This window comes from Piliocolobus tephrosceles, chromosome 20 (assembly GCF_002776525.5).
Source record: "Piliocolobus tephrosceles isolate RC106 chromosome 20, ASM277652v3, whole genome shotgun sequence".
Classification (NCBI taxonomy): Eukaryota; Metazoa; Chordata; class Mammalia; order Primates; family Cercopithecidae; genus Piliocolobus; species Piliocolobus tephrosceles.
This window is the reverse complement of record NC_045453.1, coordinates 22,812,052-22,830,373: the sequence shown is the minus strand read 5'-3', so window position 1 is coordinate 22,830,373 and position 18,322 is coordinate 22,812,052. Positions and strand designations below refer to the sequence as shown.

Here is an 18,322-nt window from a genome sequence, read left to right as displayed (position 1 = left end):
TTTTTTTTGTATTTTTAGTAGAGACGGGGTTTCACCGTGTTAGCCAGTATGGTCTTGATCTCCTGACCTCGTGATCCACCTTCCTCGGCCTCCCAAAGTGCTGGGATTACAGGCATGAGCCACCATGCCTGGCCAATTCAGGGTATTATTTCTAAGAAGGAGCAGGAATGGATGTGGGCAGCCAGAAGCAGATATCCACTTGCCTGTGTCTCACATGGATAACAACAATGTTTCCAAACAAAACGTGGGGAAAAGAGGAAGTCTGGGGACAGCTGTGCCATAGCCCGGACAGGTAACATCTGGTTCTGGTCAGCCCCTCCAGGACACCCCCCACCCCCAGAGAAGGAAGCCTTCCTGTCCACACTCTTGTCGCTTGTCAGGAAGTGGACACACTGAGGGTGTTGGCCTAGAGCCCGCAACACGGCCAGAGCACTGCTGGAGCGCTTCCTGCTGGGTAGGAAGCCCTGCTGGGGGTGAGTAGATGTGCTCAGTGACCAGGTCGGGGGGCAGATGATTCTGCTGGGCACACACAGCCTCTCAGGAGCCCCCGACATCCTGACTACATGGCCATCCCTGCTTGCCTCTGAGGCTCTTCTCGCAGCCTGGTACACTCTCTGAGGCCCCCTGGTCCCTCTACCAGGCTATGGCCTGGGTTTTTTTTAAATTCCTGTGGGCTCAAAGCCCACTTCTTTTTTTTTTTTTTTTTTTTTTTGGAGACGGAGTCTCGCTCTGTCGCCCAGGCTGGAGTGCAGTGACCGGATCTCAGCTCACTGCAAGCTCCGCCTCCCGGGTTTACATCATTCTCCTGCCTCAGCCTCCGGAGTAGCTGGGACTACAGGCGCCCGCCACCTCGCCCGGCTAGTTTTTTGTATTTTTAGTAGATACGGGGTTTCACCGTGTTAGCCAGGATGGTCTCGATCTCCTGACCTCGTGATCCGCCTGTCTCGGCCTCCCAAAGTGCTAGGATTACAGGCTTGAGCCACCGCGCCCGGCCAAAGCCCACTTCTTAGCAGCCCACATATTCAGTCAAATCATTAAAATACATCTGTGATAGAGGATTTTTAGGGCAGTGAAACTTCTCTGTCTGGTAACTACAATGGTGGATCCACGTCATTACACATTTGTCCAGGCCCACAGAATGTACACCAAGAGTGAACCCTAACGCAAACTATTGACTTTGGGTGATAATGGAGTGTCAATGTAGGTTTATCAATTAACACATGTACCACTCGGAGGCCAGGTGCAGTGGCTCATGCCTGTAATCCCAGCACTTTGGGAGGCTGAAGTGGGAGGTTTGCTTGAGCCCAGGAGTTCAAGACCAGCCTGGGCAACATAGTGAGACCCCATCTGTACAAAAAATAAATTAGCCAGGCATGGTGGTGTGTGCCTGTAATCTGAGCTACTTGGGAGGCTGAGGTAGGAGGATTGTTTGAGCCTAAGAGGTTGAGGCTACAGTGAGCCATGATGGTGCCACTGCATTCCAGCCAGGGAGACAAATAGACCCTGTCACAAAAAAAAAAAAGTTTTTTAAAAAAAGCAAGTCTGGGCTGGGCGCAGTGGCTCACGTCTGTAATCCCAGCACTTTGGGAGGCCAAGACGGTTGGATCACCTGAGGTCAGGAGTTCAAGACTAGCCTGACCAATATGGTGAAAACTCATCTCTACTAAAAATACAAAAAATTAACTGGTGTGGTGGCGCACATTTGTAATCCCAGCTACTTGAGAGGCTGAGGCAGGAGAATTGCTTGAACCCAAGAGGAGGAGGTTGTAGTGAGCCAAGATCACACCACTGCACTCCAACCAGGGCAAGAGAGTAAGACTCCACTCAAAAAAAGAAAAAAAAATACAAAAAATTAACTGAGTGTGGTGGCCCATGCCTGTAATCTGCCTGTAATCCCAGTTACTTGGGTGGCTGAGGTGGGAGAATCACCCAAGCCCGAGAGTTCAAGGCTGTGGTGAGCCATGATCACACCACTGCACTCCAGCCTGGACGAAAGAATGAGAAGAATGAGACCCTATTAAAAAAAAAAAAAAAAAAAAAAAAGGTGTATGTCAAGAACATGATCTAGAAAGTTTAAAGATAACCAACAGAATGACAGAAAATATGTCATAAATCCTATATCTGATAAGGGATTAATAGCCATAATATATCAATAACTCTTACAGTTCAAGAAAAATACCAATAACTAAATTTGAAAAAAGGTAGGAGATTTGATTTTTTTGTTTGTTTTTGAAACGGAGTTTCGCTCTTGCTGCCCAGGCTGGAGTGCAATGGCGTGGTCTCGGCTCACTTGGATCACTTGCCTCCCACGATCAAATGATTCTCCTGCCTCAGCCTCCCAAGTAGCTGGGATTACAGGCATGAGCCACCACATCTGGCCAAGGCAAAGGATTTTAATAGATATTTCTCCAAAAAAGATATACGTGGCTGGGCACGGTGGTGCATGCTTGTAATCCCAGCACTTTGGGAGGCCGAGGCAAGTGTATCACCTGAGGTCAGGAGTTCACAACCAGCCTGACTAACATGGTGAAACTCTGTCTCTACAAAAAAATTAGCCAGGCCTGATGGTGCATGCCTGTAATCCTAGCTACTGAAAAAAAAAGGGCAGTTCTGACATGTGCTACAACATGGATGAACCTTGAAAACATTATGCTAAGTGAAAGAAGCCTGACACAAAAGGCTTCATATAATTATATGATCCTATTATATTGAAATGTCCAGTAGAAGCAAGTCCTTAGAAGTAGAAAGTAGATTAATGGTTACTAGGAGCTGGGGAAAGAGGAAAGTGAGGGAGTAGCTGCTAATGGATATGGGGTTTCTTTTGGGTGTACTGAAAATGTTCTGGAACTAGATAGTCGTGATGATTACACAACTGTGTAAATATACTAAAAACCACGGAATTTAATAGGGTTCACTTTATACTTTAAAAGGTATGAAATTTATATCTCTTGGCTAGGCATGGTGGCTCATGCCTGTAATTCCAGCACTTTGGGAGGCCAAGGTGGGCAGATCACAAGGTCAGGAGTTCGAGACCAGCCTGGCCAACATGGTGAAACCCCATCACTACTAAAAATACCAAAATTAGCCAGGCATCGCGGGCACCTGTAATATCAGCTACTCGGGAAGCTGAGGCAGGAGAATTGCTTGAAACAAGAAGGCAAAGGTTGCAGTGAGCCGAGATCACACCACTGCACTCCAACCTGGGTGATAGAGCTTGAGACTCCACCAAAAAAAAAAAAAAAAAAAAAAAAAGAAAAAGAAAAAGTAAGTCAGATCATATCATCATGTCATTCCTCTACTCAAAACCCCACAGGGAAGGGACTTGCCAGTTCATTTTAAGTAACCGGCTCCCCTGTGCCCTTTAGGTCTTGGATCCAATGTCATCTTCTTAAACAGGACTTCCCTAACCTTCACCCCCACCTCCCAAGAAAGCAGGGATTCTGCCATGTTCCCTGCTGTTTCCCTGGGTCAGGTTGGTCCTTAATAAATGTGTTCAGTGAAAGAATGAAGGAATGAGTTATCTCACGCAGTCTGTCCATCAACCATCCGGTGCTGGCCACTGTGAGGGTCTCTGGACACCAGCAGTAACCAGCCACCCTACCCTGTTTGGAGGCCGTGGGATGCGAGTAGAGAGCTTTAGTAGGTGTTTACCTGAAATCTGACAACTAGCCCCCACCAAAGCCACCAACCCCCACCCCCCTGCCCCAGCCTTAGGCTCCTGGGTTAAAAAATCCAACTGTTGGATTAACTGTGCTGTTAATACATGGTGCAAAAACAGCCAGCTTCACCAGAATTCACCAGGACTTGGGTTGCAACCCGTCCCTGCCACTGAAAGGTGGCTTTTCCTTCCTGGGAGGAGGTGTGGGAAAGAAACAGAGGGAGCATAGGCCTGGTGGGGGACACTGGCTCTCTATGGCAGGAATACTCAGGAAACAGCCCTGGGGTGACTGGTAGTGCAGGAATCCAGGACTTAAACCCTCGGAGAACCTGGATTCTGGAAGGGGATCTTACCTCCCCTCTCTGCTCCCCCTAGCACCTCTCAGGACTTTCCACAGCCTCTAGGGAGGCTCCTATGTGATCTCACTGTATGGAATTTTTTTCTTTTTCTTTTTTGAGACCGAGTCTCACTCTTGTCACCCAGGTTGGAATGCAATGGCACCATCTCGGCTCACTGCAACCTCCACCTCCCAGGTTCAAGTGATTCTCCTGCCTCAGCCTCCCAAGTAGCTGGGATAAGTAACCTGGCTAATTTTTGTATTTTTAGTAGAGACAAGGTTTCACCATGTTGACCAGGCTGGTCTCAAACTCCTGGCCTCAGGTGATCCACCGGTCTCGGCCTCCCAAAGTGCTGGGATTACAGGCGTGAGCCACCGCATCCAGCCTGTATGGAATTTCTACGAGCAATTATTGCATACTTTGTTGTCGGTTAGACCTGGGGTAAATCCCTGCTGCTGTCATTTATCTGCTGAAGTATTAAACGCATCTGGCTGAGCTTTAATTCATTCATCAGGCATTTATTGAGCTTCTACCATGTGCCAGTCCCAATCTTGGCACGGGGGCTCTGCTGTGAACAAAGCTGTTCTCTGCCCTCAGGAGCTTGCTCTCTGATAGGAGAGACAGGGACTGCAAGCTCAATCCCCACCACAAGCGCTGTGAAGACAAAACAGGGTGATGTCACAGTGACTGGAGGAGGGGGCACCTCTGAGCAGGGTGGTGGTGGTGGGGCTCTCTGAGGAGGCAATACCATTGGAGTTGAAGAGTCAAATAAATGTTGCTCGTCTAGCTCTTGGTCCAGCGCCTGACAGATATTAAGCGCTCAGCAAATCTCACAGTGACCCTAGCTGTCATTTTCATTAGTTGACTGTCCTCTCCATCGGGAGAACATGAGCTGGGGAAGATGTGGGACAGGCTCGAGGTTTCTCCTCTTTGGGCGCACAGCACAGAGCTGGCACACAGCTGATGAACGCACGGCCCCCGAAACCTCTGCACACAGTAGGGCTTGATAAACCAGCCTACTGTCCATCGGCCTCGCTAGGGAGCATTGTACAAAGCACCCGCCAAATGCTCCTTGGCTTCCGCCCCGGCCCGGCGCCCTCCCTTCGCGTTCCTTGCACACCGTGGGCGCTTAACGCTGCGGGCTCAAGAAATGCCCATTTCTGGGCCCAGCCTCGGCCCACTGCAAGGGCCAGTGAACCGAAGCCTAGGTGGGCGGCGACGCGCCGCGAGCTCCGGGTGGGCTGGAGCCGGGAACCCGGCCGCGGCTGAGCGGGTCAGGAGGGCACGCGCCTCCGCCCCACGCTTCCGCGCCCAGCTGCGTCCAGCTGCGGCCCATCCTCCGGCTCGCGGCGGTTGGCTGCGGCTCAGCGGCATCCGATTGGCCTGCGCGGCTCCAGCGCGAGCCCCGATTGGCTGTGACGCGCGGCCCGGCGAGGACCCCGCCCGCGGCGCCGCCGCGCCCGGCGCTGGGCGGTCATTGGGCGGCGTGATCTCGCCGCGGTTCCGCGGCCCTGCCGCCGCCGCCGCTAGCAGAGCGCAGCGGTCCGGTCGGGCGAGTGGCCATGGCGGGCGCCGAGGATGGGCCGGGCCAGCAGCTGGAGCTGGACGAGGACGAGGCGTCCTGTTGCCGCTGGGGCGCGCAGCACGCTGGGGCCCGCGAGCTGGCTGCGCTCTACTCGCCAGGTAAGACCTCCGGGCCCCCCTCCAGGCCTGCGGTCACCAGCCCCCGCTGTGGACATTGACCCCAGATTGGAGCCCCAACCTCGGGCCCAGATGCGGAACTCCAGCCTGGGTGTCTAACTTGCAAATAGCGCCCTTAAGTTCGGGGACCCCACCCCAGCGTCCCTTCCAAACCCAAGCCAGAACCTTGGCCCCGGGGTTTCCTGGCTGCAAAGACACTCCCCAGTTCAAGAAACTACCATGAGCTTCCTGGGCGACAAATGGAGCTCCCATCGGACCCGCAGATACGGAATCCTAGCCCCGGGGCATTCTTGGTTGCGAAGAGTGCTCCTAGACTTAGAACCCCACCCCCTCAACCCTGCAGGACCCAGTCCAAGCCCAAAGCTGCCCTTCAGCTATACGCACTGCCTTCAGGCCCTTAAAAGTCACACCTCATCCCAGGTTCCCCAGATCTGGAATCTACACCCTAGTGCCTCCTCTGTGCTCTAGCCCAGGCCCTGGGCTGCAGACAATGACCTCACTTCCCTAACCTGGGAATGTCAGCCCTTCTGCCCAGGGAACCCTAACTCAGGGGCTTCCAGCTGCACGCTACCCCCCACACCCTTCCCCCAAAACCCCATCCTAGTGATAGCTTCAGTGCCTACAAACCGATATCCTCTCCTCAGCCCTCCAGTGGGGAGCATCAGTCCTTAACCCATATTCCTGGATCCCAGGCAGTGAAGGGACTGAACGGACCCCAGTGTAAGCTCCCCTGTACATAAGCCCCAACTCCAGCTCTTGCCCTTTCCTCACGTCCTTGTATTCGCCCCTTCCTTAGGACTTGGGACTGGAACCCCCATATTCCCCAGACCAGATCACAAGCTGGAGTTCACCTCTCTCTCTGCCCCTTTCCCATGGGCTACGGTTTCTCCCTAGCTTCTTCCTGCTTTGCTCACTGTATATGCTCTAGCAAGCACGCTGGGGCACCCCCACCTTCTCTGACTCCTATGTTGAGCCTTAGGAGTTTTATTGTTTGGCTTCAGAAGGGCCCTGTGTCCCCAGGGGTTAAGGAAGCGCCTTTGAGAACTCCAGATTGAGGTTACTGGGAGGCACCTCTGCCTAGGTGTCACCATCGCATCGAGCTTTGTTTGTCAAACATTCTTCCTTTTGCTGTGGGGCAGCCACCAAGCACCACACGCAGCCCTTGCCTGGAGTGGGCCTGGGTCACTAGCACCTTAGCTTTCCACCCTCACTGGCCTGGGTTCCATGCTGTCTCTTCCTTAAAAGGCGGCATGGCCATGGGCCATTTGCGATTCTTCATTGGGTCCTAGACCACTCCATTCTCTGTATGTGATTTTTTTACTCCTGACTTGGGCACCTGGTCCATGCCGCTATGGTTTCTTCAGGCCTGTACCCCAGGCACCCGGCCTACGGACTTACAACCTCCTGCTCTTCTGGAGGTAGGCCAGGGTTAACATCTTGACTCTGTTACTCAGCTGTATGACCTGGTCCAAGCCACTTTCCGTCTCTGTTTCCCCTTGGTTTCCTTGCAAGTTAAAGTTTATCTGCCCCTTTGTGTTGGGAAGTGGAGATGAGATCGTCCACTGTGGTGCAGCGCCGGACATTCAGTAGGCACTCCCTGTTGTTAACAGTAGTCTGACCTTTGCTATGGGGGATCCACCTCACCTCTCTGGTCCTCAAACTCCCCACCTGGGAATTGGGGATAAGGATTCAAGGGCCTCCCTCTTTAGTGTCCAGCTCTGCCTGCTCCTGTGAACCCTACCTACTTTCAGACAGCCCAAATCATTCCCAGGCAGTCTGAGCCTCCCCAGGGATTGCTGTCTCCCCACCCCACCGCGATCAATTGCATATTTGTCCATTTCTGGTTTCCCCAAGTGCGCTTCACTCTCTGAAGAACAGCCATGCCTGAATCACAGTCTGCAGACAGCCTGGTGCCCCAAATCTGCAGTCAAGGCCTCTTATCTCCTTCAGACCTGGAGGTAGGGGAGGAGACTTGCCAAACTGGTTTCTCCAACTTCCTTTCCACTGGCCTCTCTGCTTCTATCCGCTCACTGTGTGATCTTGGGGAAGTACTTGACCCCTCTGGGCCTGATAAAATGAGAGACCAGGCTCAATGCATATTGAACACCTATCTTCTAGCCCGTGTTCTAGGCTCTGGGGGCAGAGTGGTGAAGAAGACAGAAAAAAATGGAGCTGGCGGGGCACGGTGGCTCACACCTATAATCCTAGCACTTTGGGAGGCTGAGTTGGGTGGATCACTTGAGGTCAGGAGTTCGAGACCAGCCTGGCCAACATGGAGAAACCCCGACTCTACTAAAAATACAGAAATTAGCTGGGCATGGTGGCAGGCCCCTGTAATCCCAGCTACTCGGGAGGCTGAAGCAGGATAATCTCTTGAACCCGGGAGGCGGAGGTTGCAGTGAGCCAAGACCGCGCCACTGCATTCCAGCCTGGATGACAGAGTGAGACTCTGTCTCAAAAAAAAGAAAAAGAAAAAAACGGAGCTGGCATTTTAGTAGATAGCCAGGCAATAAACTTGACAAATAACTGTCTCACATGCCCAGTGGTGGCAAGCGCTGTGGAGCAAATATATAGCAGGAGAGGGGGACCTGAAATGTTGGGGACGGGATGACATTTTAGGGAGGGGGCGTGAAGGCCTCCCTGAGCAGGTGACATTCGAAGGGAGGCCTGAAGGGAGGAACGGCCGAGGGAGGGAGCCCTGAGGATATTTGAAGAAAGGTTGGTCCAGACCAGGGAAACAACAAATGCAAAGACCCTGAGGTGGGAGCTTGCCAGTCATATTTAGGGAACATGGAGGACACACGTAGGCTGGAGGGAAGAGTGGGAGAAGTTCCTGGGTTCTAGGAGCGGAATGTTTGAGATTACTGGGGCCGGAGGTGGTTTGGCACTGTGACAGTTGACAGTCATTATCATGGCAATCAACATAGCCGAGTGATTGAGCCCTCACTGCGCTGGCATGTTCCTCATCTGCTCTCAGTGCATCCCTACTGCAACTATGTGAGCTGTACCCTGATATTAACCCCATTCACAGAGGAGGAGGCTGCAACCCCTCCCAACCCCCACCCCATGCACGCTCTTCCTAAAGCTCACCCTGATCGGGGTTAGGCCCACATCTGCCCTCGCCTGATGGGAAGGCCAGCAGGACAGGGACTGAACCTATTTGGTTTGCTTGAAGTGCTTGGCCCCTCACGAGCACCCAGTCCACTTTTGTCGGAACGTTTCCTGAGGTTTAGAAAATGGGAGAGACCGCCTGAGGTCATAGGGCGGGGCACCGGGCAGCAGCAGGCCTAGGCCTGGAACCCAGGACTGGGCAGGGAGTGGATGCCCTAGGTCCTATGTTCTTACTCTTCACTATGGAAGTCAGCCAGCCAGGGGTGAATGTGTGGGAGGCGGGGGCAAGTATTCCAGATCGTCAGAACAGCATGTGTGCAGGGCAGGTGGCAGAGAATGGGCCTCTGTGTGTAGGGAACTGTGAGTAGTTGTACCAGAGCAGCATGGGGCTGAGGGAATGGTGACAGGTGCAGCAGGGAGGCAGCCGCAGCCTGATTCTGCAGGCCCCAACTGGCCTAGAGGTTGAGCCCTGGTCCTGCGGGACCTGGGAGCCATGAAGGGTCCTGTTCTAAGCTTGAGTTTCGCAGCAGCAGCCCACCTCATGCCAGATGTCAGGATTTGTGAAGGGCCTGGCCAGCTTGGCAGGCCGGAGGGTAAGGCGGGTGTTCAACTTCCCAAAAGGTCCCAGCTGAAATCTGGCCGTGTGTGTGCTGCTTCTCAGGTGCCCCAGGTTTCAAGGGTGCAGCCTGAAGAGTCCTTGATCCACCTGTCCCCAACCCAGGCTAACTGTTGGTGCCCCCTGCCCTGGGGATTACAGAGGCTCTTGGCACCGGGGGAGGGGAAAGGTGGAGGGTGTCAGGAGTACTGGGTGAGAGTCCTGGCCTGTACTCCCGAAGCTGAGCCCAGGGGTTCACAGTCCCCCAGATGGGCCTTCTGTTTTTGGCTCATTTTGTCTGTTTCTCATCTTTGTTTCTTTCACTTTTTTGGTTTGTTTTTGAGACAAGGTTTTGCTCTGTTTGCTCTGTTACCCAGGCTGGAGTGCGGTGGAGCAATTGTAGCTCACTGCAACCCGAAACTTCTGAGCTCAAATTATCCTCCCGCTTCGGCCTCCAGAGTGCCGAGATTGCAGGTGTAAGCCACCACGCCCAGCTAATTTTTATTTTTATTTTTGTAGAGACAGGATCTGGTTGTGTTGCCCAGGCTGGTCTCCAACTCCTGGCCTCAAGTGATCCTCCTACCTTGGCCTCCTAAAGCACTGGGATTACAGGCATGAGCCGCGGCACCCAGCCTGTTTCTCATCTTCCTGTGGCTCTGATTCCTTATTTGTCTCTCATCTCATATTTGTGCCTCTGTCCGTCTCTCAGCCCCGCCTTCTCTTTACCTCTTGTACCCCATCTCCCTGAGGCTGAGGGTCTGCTGGAGGCCAGGGGCCCTCCGAAGTTCAGCTTATTTGGGGCTTGTCTCTACCTGGAACCAGAAGAGTTGGGCCCACCCAGCCTTTTACTGCAGCCTGTCACTTGGAAAGCAGGATAACAAAGGCATGATCTCAGCCCTCCCCTGCTCTTCCTAGCCCTCCATATCTACCACACGAGGCCAGCCCTTCCTCTGGCCAACAAGTGGCCACTACTATTGGCTCAGATCTTCAACCCCTGCCAAGCCAGGGGCTGGCTCTAGAAGCAGGACCTCAGCACTACAGCCCCAGGACAGCCCAGGCCTCCTGTGTCCTGAGCAGCCATACTCCCCAACCCCGCTTCAGTCTGCCCATCTGTTAAGTGACACAATTTAGGCCAGTTGACCCCACAGGCCCTACCAGGCTGATGGTCCATGCTGTGACTTTGCTAACCCTCAAGTGACTTTGGACAAGTGCCTTCACCTCTCCAGGCCCAGCTTCTGTCTCTGAAGGTCCCTAGCCCCAGGAGGTGATGAGGGGTGCTGAGGTCACCTTAACCCTGTACCTGGCATGTTCTAGTTCCTCAATGAAAGCTACTTACATTGTGTATGTTTTTACCTCCCCTCCCAGAGATGGAATCTCGCTCTGTCACCCAGGCTGGAGTGCAGTGGTGCGATCTTGGCTCACTGCAACCTCTGCCTCGGGGGTTCACGCGATTCTCCTGCCTCAGCCTCCAGAGTAGCTAGGATTACAGGTGCACACCACCACGCCTGGGTAATTTTTATATTCTTAGTCAAGACGGGGTTTCACCATGTTCATGTTAGCTGATCTCTAACTCTTGACCTCATGATCTGCCTGCCTCAGCCTCCCAAAGTGCTGGGATTACAGGCATGAGCCACCACACCTGGCCATTGTGTATGCATTTTTTATGGATCAGAATTAAGGTATTTGGTCTGCAGAAGGATCCAGCTTCCAGAGGCCAAAGAGAGATGGAGTTTAGATGGAAAAATATTCAGATTTCGAGGATGTTCTCCATGGCCTGGGGAGAGAGCTGGATCATCTTTGGTTTCAGGACAGCCCTTAACATCCAGGCTAACATGTCTCATTGATGAGTTTGGGATCCAAACCCATCTCTGAACCTCAGTTTCCTTGTCTAGGAAATGAGATCACTCAGTTCCTTCCTTGAGGGGCTGATACTTGAATGAGAGACTGTGCCTCGGGCTCAAAAACTCAGATGACTACAGGGGCCCAGCCAGGGCTACCACCAAATCTGGCCACCCAGTGTGAGACCCCAGGGAAGGTAGAGGACCAGGGTGAACCTGGAGCTCATATCCCATCGGATAGGGGCAGCTATTACTGTTCAGGCCTAGGGTGGCCAGAACCCTGTGTTATTGAGGGAAGCAGGAAACTAGGAATTTTACATGATTTTCAAATTTAGTTCACTTTTTAAAACTGAGGGCAAAATGTCAGAGGGAGCCAGTTTGCAACGTCTCCGATATGGGCCACACCCCAGCACATGACAGGCTTCAGTGGGTGTCAGCCATTGTTAGGGTAACTTATTTGATTGTGTTGCAGTTGGCTCTGCCCACTTCCTGTCCCTGTGTGCTGTGGGGCAGGCAGGCAGGTCCATCGGGAGGGTTCACTTGTTCCTTCCTTCTCACCGCCTCTCCATGTCCTCCCACCTCAGCCGCTCGGGGCTTTCTGCTTCTGCGCCCTGGGCCTTGGCTCCAAACAAGAACCAGAAAGGGGAAGGCCCTGTTGGGCCTGATCATAGTGATCCTCAGGCTGGGGCAGCTGCCGGGCAGTGGGGGTGCTGCGTGGCTTAAGGGAAACAGCCCTTGCCTGAGAATTGGGAAACCAGGAGCTCTAGGCTCCTGTGACCTCTGCTATGTGACCTCTGTTGAGGTCCTTTGCCTTCTTGGGCTTCAGTGGCCTCTTCTGTACAAAAGGGGCCAAAGGGATGTAACCCTGGTGTCTCCCCTTCCCCTTCTGAGCCTTGGTCTTTTCATGGGCCAGGGGAGGGCAGCTGTCCTGATTCTGGTTCAGGGTAGGTCAGCAGCAGCTTGCTGTGGTGTGACCTGGACGAGGCCCTCTCCCTCCCTGAGCCTCAGTTTACCTATCATGACAAATGGGGAACCCAGTACTTCCTTCCCAAGGTATGTTGGTGAGCGGCACCCAGACACAAAGCTGTGGAGTTGTTTGTTAGGATTGTGGTTGGGAATTTCATTCCCAAATGCTCATTCTGCAAGCATTCACTGAGTGTCAGGGCCCTCGTGAGTGAGCCAGACATGGTTCTGGGCCTCCCGACTTCACATTTAGGTAGGGGAAGACGAACGTAGACAAGGCCACAGGCATGAGCGATGGGCCTCGTGTTGGGGGAGTGTGGAGTCAGAGGACGCATCATGGATGGCTTCCTGGAGATGGAGGTTTCCAGGGTGAGATCGGCAGGAGCAGTGTCAGGTGCACAGGGAGTGAAGGGAACAGCATGCACAGAGCCCTAAAAAGAAGAGACGATGGACGCGGGAGGAGCCCTTCTTACCTGCTCTGGCCCTGACCCCTTCACAGGGACCTGCCTGACCTCGCTGCTTAAGGGGGCCTGGACTCCTGACCCAGAATGTCATCAAGGTGATAGGGTGATGGGGAATAGAGGGAGGGACCAGGGGCAGCAGGAGCAGGATGGAGCGGGGCGAGAGCAGGATCTTAGGAGCCAGACCTCTGGCCATGGAATTCTGGTCTCTGCTGACTAGTTGGGTGGCTTTGGGCTACTTCCTTGACCACTCTAGTGGTCAGTTTTCTCATTTGCAAAAGGACATCACTTCAGCAGGCGCCTGACATGTAGTAACTTCTCAGTATATTTTAAACACCCATGATCAAATTATTGTCATTAAAGGTCTTCTCTGCCTTATGGAGCAGCTGCCTGGGGTATACCCTAGTCACATGTTCTCTGTCACCCACATGGTGTTTTTATTTCCTTTAATTTTTTTTTTTTTTTTTGAGATAGAGTTTCGTTCTTGTCACCCAGGCTGGAGTGCTGTGGCATGATCTCAGCTCACTGTAACCTCCGCCTCCTGGGTTCAAGCAATTCTCCTGCCTCAGCCTCCCGAGTAGCTGGGACTCCAGGTGCCTGCCACCACATCTGGCTAGTTTTTGTATTTTTAGTAGAGACAGGGTTTTGCCACATTGGCCAGGCTGGTCTCAAACTCCTGACCTCAGGTGATCTGCCCGCCTCGGCCTCCCAAAGTGCTGGGATTACAGGCATGAAACACTGCGTCCAGCCATATTTCCTTTAATTTTTTAAATTTTTTGTTTTGTTTTGTTTATTAATAGAGACAGGGTCTTGCTGTATTGCCCAAGCTGGTCTTGAACTCCTGGGCTCAAGCAATCCTCTGGCCTCAGCTTCCCAGAGTGGATTACAGGAGTACGCCACTGGGCCTAACCCCTTTTATTTATTTTATTTTTATTTTTATTTTAGTTTTTATTTTTTGAGATGGAGTCTCACTCTGCTGCCCAGGCTAGAGTGCAGTGGTGCCATCTTAGCTCACTGCAGTCTCCGCCTCCCAGATTCAAGTGATTCTCCTGCTTTGGCCTCCCGAATAGTTGGGATTACAGGCACCCGCCACCATGCCCGGCTAATTTTTGTATTTTTAGTAGAGATGGGGTTTCACCATGTTGGCCAGGCTCATCTCGAACTCCTAGTCTCAAATGATCCTCCTGCCTCGGCCTCCCAAAGTGCTGGGATTACAGGTGTGAGTCACCGCACATGGCCCCCCTTTTTTTTTTAATTTACGATTAAAAGAAAACAATGTAATATGCTAGTACTTTAAAAGGGAATAAGGGAAAAGCCAGTCCTAACTATATAGATTTTTTTTTTTTTTTTTTTTTTAACATAAATGGTTGCTGTTTGGCGCTTTGCTTTTTGCGCTTACCTAGATGTCCTGGGCGTCTCTCCACGTCCACTTATAGACAACTGCCCAGGCATTTTCCTGGCTGCAGAGATGATGTGGACTGAATTCATTTGCCCAATCCCCAGGCAACGGCCACTTAGGTTATTTCCCAAGTTTTGACACCACAAACAAAGTTGCAGTGAGTGAATCAGCTTGTCTGAACTTGTGTGTCTGTGAAAACTATGTGGCAACACTTAAACAGATTGCACACGCAAAGCCTGACTTCTAACTCCTCTTGGGAATCAGCAGCTCTGCCTCTCTGGCCCACCTGCCGTACTTTGAGAAGCCCCACTGTCCCCATAGCCCTATTTGTCCATGAATTCCTGACTCGTTGTCTGGAGCCTGCTTGAGGGAGGCTGGGCAGGGTGTGAGCCACCAGGATTAAAGGTTGGTTGTAGCCTCTGCCTCCAAATAATTACCTGCAAAAGGGGACAAGTGAAGCCACAAAGATTCTAGTTTAAAAAAGAAAAAGAAGCTCATTACAGTTCCCTTAGGCGTCTCCAGAGAGAGCCCAGAGGGGCCCAGGAGACCAGAGTTCTGGTCCTGTCTGTCAAAGAATTGGGCCACTCTCTGAAGGTCCCCTTCCTTGGTTTAATTCATCCAGCCCTGACTGTTTGACCTTGGCCAGGGCCTCAGTGACGTCATCTGTGAAATGGGTACAGAATCCTTTGTGGGAGTCTGTAAGCTCAGCTGGTGTTTGGCAATATAGACGCATTGAACATAGTTGAAAGCTCCTGGCCAGGTGCGGTGGCTCAAACCTGTAATCCCAGCACTTTGGGAGGCCGAGGCAGGCAGATCACATGGTTAGGAGTTCAAGACCAGCCTGGCCAATATGGTGAAACCCCCTCTCTACTAAAAATACAAAAATTAGCCGGGTGTGGTGGCAGGCGCCTATAACCCCAGCTACTCGGGAGGCTGAGGCAGGAGAATCGCTTGAACCCAGGAGGTGGAGGTTGCAGTGAGCCGAGATGGCACCACTGCACTCCAGCCTGGGTGATAGAGTGAGAATCTGTCTCAGAAAAAAAAAAAAAGAAAGAAAAGAAAAGTTCCCATGGGGCCACACTGTGCCTGGCCTTGACCCTCCAGCCTTTACCTCTCACCTCTGCTCCCTGCAGGCAAGCGCCTCCAGGAGTGGTGCTCTGTGATCCTGTGCTTCAGCCTCATCGCCTACAACCTGGTCCACCTCCTGCTGCTGGCCCGCTGGGAGCACACGCCCCTCGTCGTAGTCGGTGTTGGTGAGTGCCCGAAGCACTGCTGCCTGCCTCAGCTTCCCTAGGGGCCAGGGACCCACCGGGTAACTGGCGCGTGCGTGTGTCCGCATGCGCAGATGTGTGTGCTCGAGTCCAGTATGTGCCTTGGGTACCCTGCCTCCCTATCGCAGTCAGCAGCACCTCCCTATTGCAGTCAGCAGCACCTCCCTGCAGCCTGACACTTAGGCCCAAAACCTAAACATGATCCTCAGTTCCTCCCCCTTCCTCTTGCATTGCACATCCAAAACCATCAGCAAACGCTGTTAACTCTACTTTCAAACTGCATGAGGAGTACAGCCATGGCTCTGTACCTTCATGGTCCCCACGCTGGTCCAGCTACCATCCTCCTGCCTGGACTGTTTTAGGAGCCTCCTTCCTGGTCTCCCTGCCTTCACCTTTGCCCTGCACTGTCCAGTCTCCACACGGCTAGCTGGATCTGCTAGAGCCCCAGGCAGATCATGCCACTCCCCCACTCTTATCTGCATACACCTGCAGCCGTATAGAACACACGCTCCTCAGTGTACCTGCCCCAGCTTCCTCTCTCCACCCTCATGCTAGGTCACCCTGCACCTGCCATGCTGGCCCCCTGACTATGCCTCTGTCGCCTACTCTCAGATACATTCCTACTCAGGGCTTTTACACGTGCCGTTCGCTGACTAGAACTCTGACAGTAGACACCTACATGGCTCACTCCAGGTCTCTGCTGAGAGGTCACCTCCTCTCAGCAGAGGAGGTGTGATTGCCCCACAAAAAATAGCAGCCCCGGCAGGTGTGGTGGCTGATGCCTGTGATCCCAGCACTGTGGGAGGCCGACGGGGGCGGATCACTTGAGGTCAGGAGTTCGAGACCAGCCTGTCCAACATGGTGAAACCCCGCCTCTACTAAAAATACAAAAATTAGCTGGCCGTGGTGGCAGGCGCCTGTTGTCCCAGCTACTTGAGAGGCTCGGGCAGGAGAATCACTTAAACCCAGGAGGCGGAGGCTGCAGTGAGCCAAGATCACACCATAGCACTTCAGCCCGGGCGGGAGGCAGAACGAGACTCTGTCTCAAAATAGCAGTCCTGTCACATACCGTCCCCCTTTTCTGTTGTTACACTGTGTCCACAGTGTCTTTATTTGTTTATCGTCTTATCTCTCCCAACTCAAATGCCAGCTCCCTGAGAGCAGAGATTTTTGTCTGTTTCATTCACCGCTGTGTCCCTAGCTCAAGCCTCAGACCTGGCACACAGCCGGTGCTCAGTATTTTTTGAATCGATGAATGAATGAATGAGAGAGCTGTTGTTTATTAGTACCTCCTGGGTGTTTTCCATCGGTCACTTCTTACGCTAAGGTTGTCATCATTTTCCAGGTGAGGAAACTGAGGCTCAGAGAAGGGACCAGTCCAGAGTCACACTTCGAGGCAGAGCACAACATAGTTGTTAATACACTATCTGCATCCCAGGCCCTGAGTGACTCAGTTTCCTTCCTCTCCATGCACCACCTGTCCCCTCCCAGTCCCCGACTTCCAGACTGAATGGGGCAGCTGTGCCCTTGGTCCTACCTGGCCATCCCTAAGGGCTCAACTCCCACAATCTCATTAAAAGCATTCTAGCCGCCTAAGCCAATAGTGCTCAGGCCAGCTAATTGAACCATTTGGGTCTGGGATGGGGTTGGTATATGCCGAGGATAGGAGCGGGACCACCTGGAGGGAAGAGAGATGAACTCGTCCGTTGCTGGGAAGCCCAGGCAGGAGCCAGGCATGTCCCCTGCCCCCAGGGATGGGAGAGACCTGCACCCCAAGCCTCTCTGCTTCAAGCCCCATATTCAAGGGCAGGAATATAGACAGTCTGAGCTTTGCAGCCTCGTCTGGGGATGGTTACGAGCAGGCCTCTACCGACCTGGGTTCAAGTCCCAGTTCCACCACCTTCTGGCTCTGTGGTCTTGGGCAAGTGTTATTGCATCTCTGAGCCTCATTTTCTACAGTGTAAATGAGGCTGCTGGCAGTACCTGCCTCCTAGGGCTGTTGTGAAGGCAAAATGCAGGTGTGCCTAGGTGCTGAGAAAACCAGTGACTAAGCAGGAGCGGGGAGGGGACAGCACCTGCCAGACCACTGATCAAGGCTTGCACCTCAGCTCACTGGTCAGTTTAATGGCAGATGTTTTGTGAGCACTTACTATGTGCCAAGCCCCATGCTGGGCACTTTTCACTCTTTGTGCCACCCTGGTGAGGAGGTTCCCATCACCATCTGAGAGGCTGCGTAAGTCGCATGTTGGTCCTCACTCAGGCAGCAGCAGAGTCTGAGATCGCAAATCCAGACCTGCCTGGCTTTCAAATGAGGACTTCCCCACCAGGGCCTGTGTAGCCTCCAGTTAACATTGGGAGGCCAGGCCGTTCGAGGACTCTACAGGGGTAAAAGATGGGCTGGATCAGAGCCCAGGTGTGTGCTGTGCAGGCTGGGAGGGTGGATGTCCCAGGAAGGTCACTGTTTCCCTTCCCTGGTTGGGACCTGAGCTTCCAGCCACAGCCCAGGAAATCTCTGGCTTTCGAGGCTGCACAGCACCAGCTTCCCCATCCCACACCTTTGCCTCTGGGCTGATAAGAGCAGACAATCGCCTGATAATGGTGTTTGCACAGTCCCTAATCGATTTAAATATCCACCCTGATTTCTATGTTAACATGCAGGTAGTAAGGGCACCATGCCAGCCTGCAAAGCCTGCCCCCTACCCCTCACTATCTCCCCCAGAGCTTCCATTGTCCCAGGCAGGCCCCAGAAATCAAGGAAGGCAGAAGCACGGAAAGGTGTCAAGTCAATAAACACAGACACACATGACGCAGCACTGGGAAGCAAAACCAAGCTAAGAGGGTAGGCGGGAAAGGCCTCTGAAAAGGTGACGTTCACACAGACACCTGAAGGAGGTGAGGGAGGGACCGTGCAGAGATCTTGGGGAGGGGCATCCAAGGCACAGGGAAGAGCAAATGCAAAGGCCCCAAGGTTGGTACATGCTTGGTGT

General features: G+C 52.9%; 1 protein-coding gene across 1 annotated transcript in view; it reads left to right on the top strand.

The window, feature by feature from the left end:
• The first annotated feature begins 5,436 nt into the window (after positions 1 to 5,436).
• The window catches only part of LOC111521037 (transmembrane protein 189), a 29,477-nt gene continuing 16,591 nt past the window's right edge, over positions 5,437 to 18,322 (top strand). The window contains exons 1-2 of the mRNA XM_023184183.2: positions 5,437 to 5,679; positions 15,198 to 15,317. Coding sequence (XP_023039951.1) covers positions 5,559 to 5,679; positions 15,198 to 15,317 — 241 coding nt within the window. The 5' untranslated portion in view covers positions 5,437 to 5,558. The remainder of the gene's footprint in view (positions 5,680 to 15,197; positions 15,318 to 18,322) is intronic.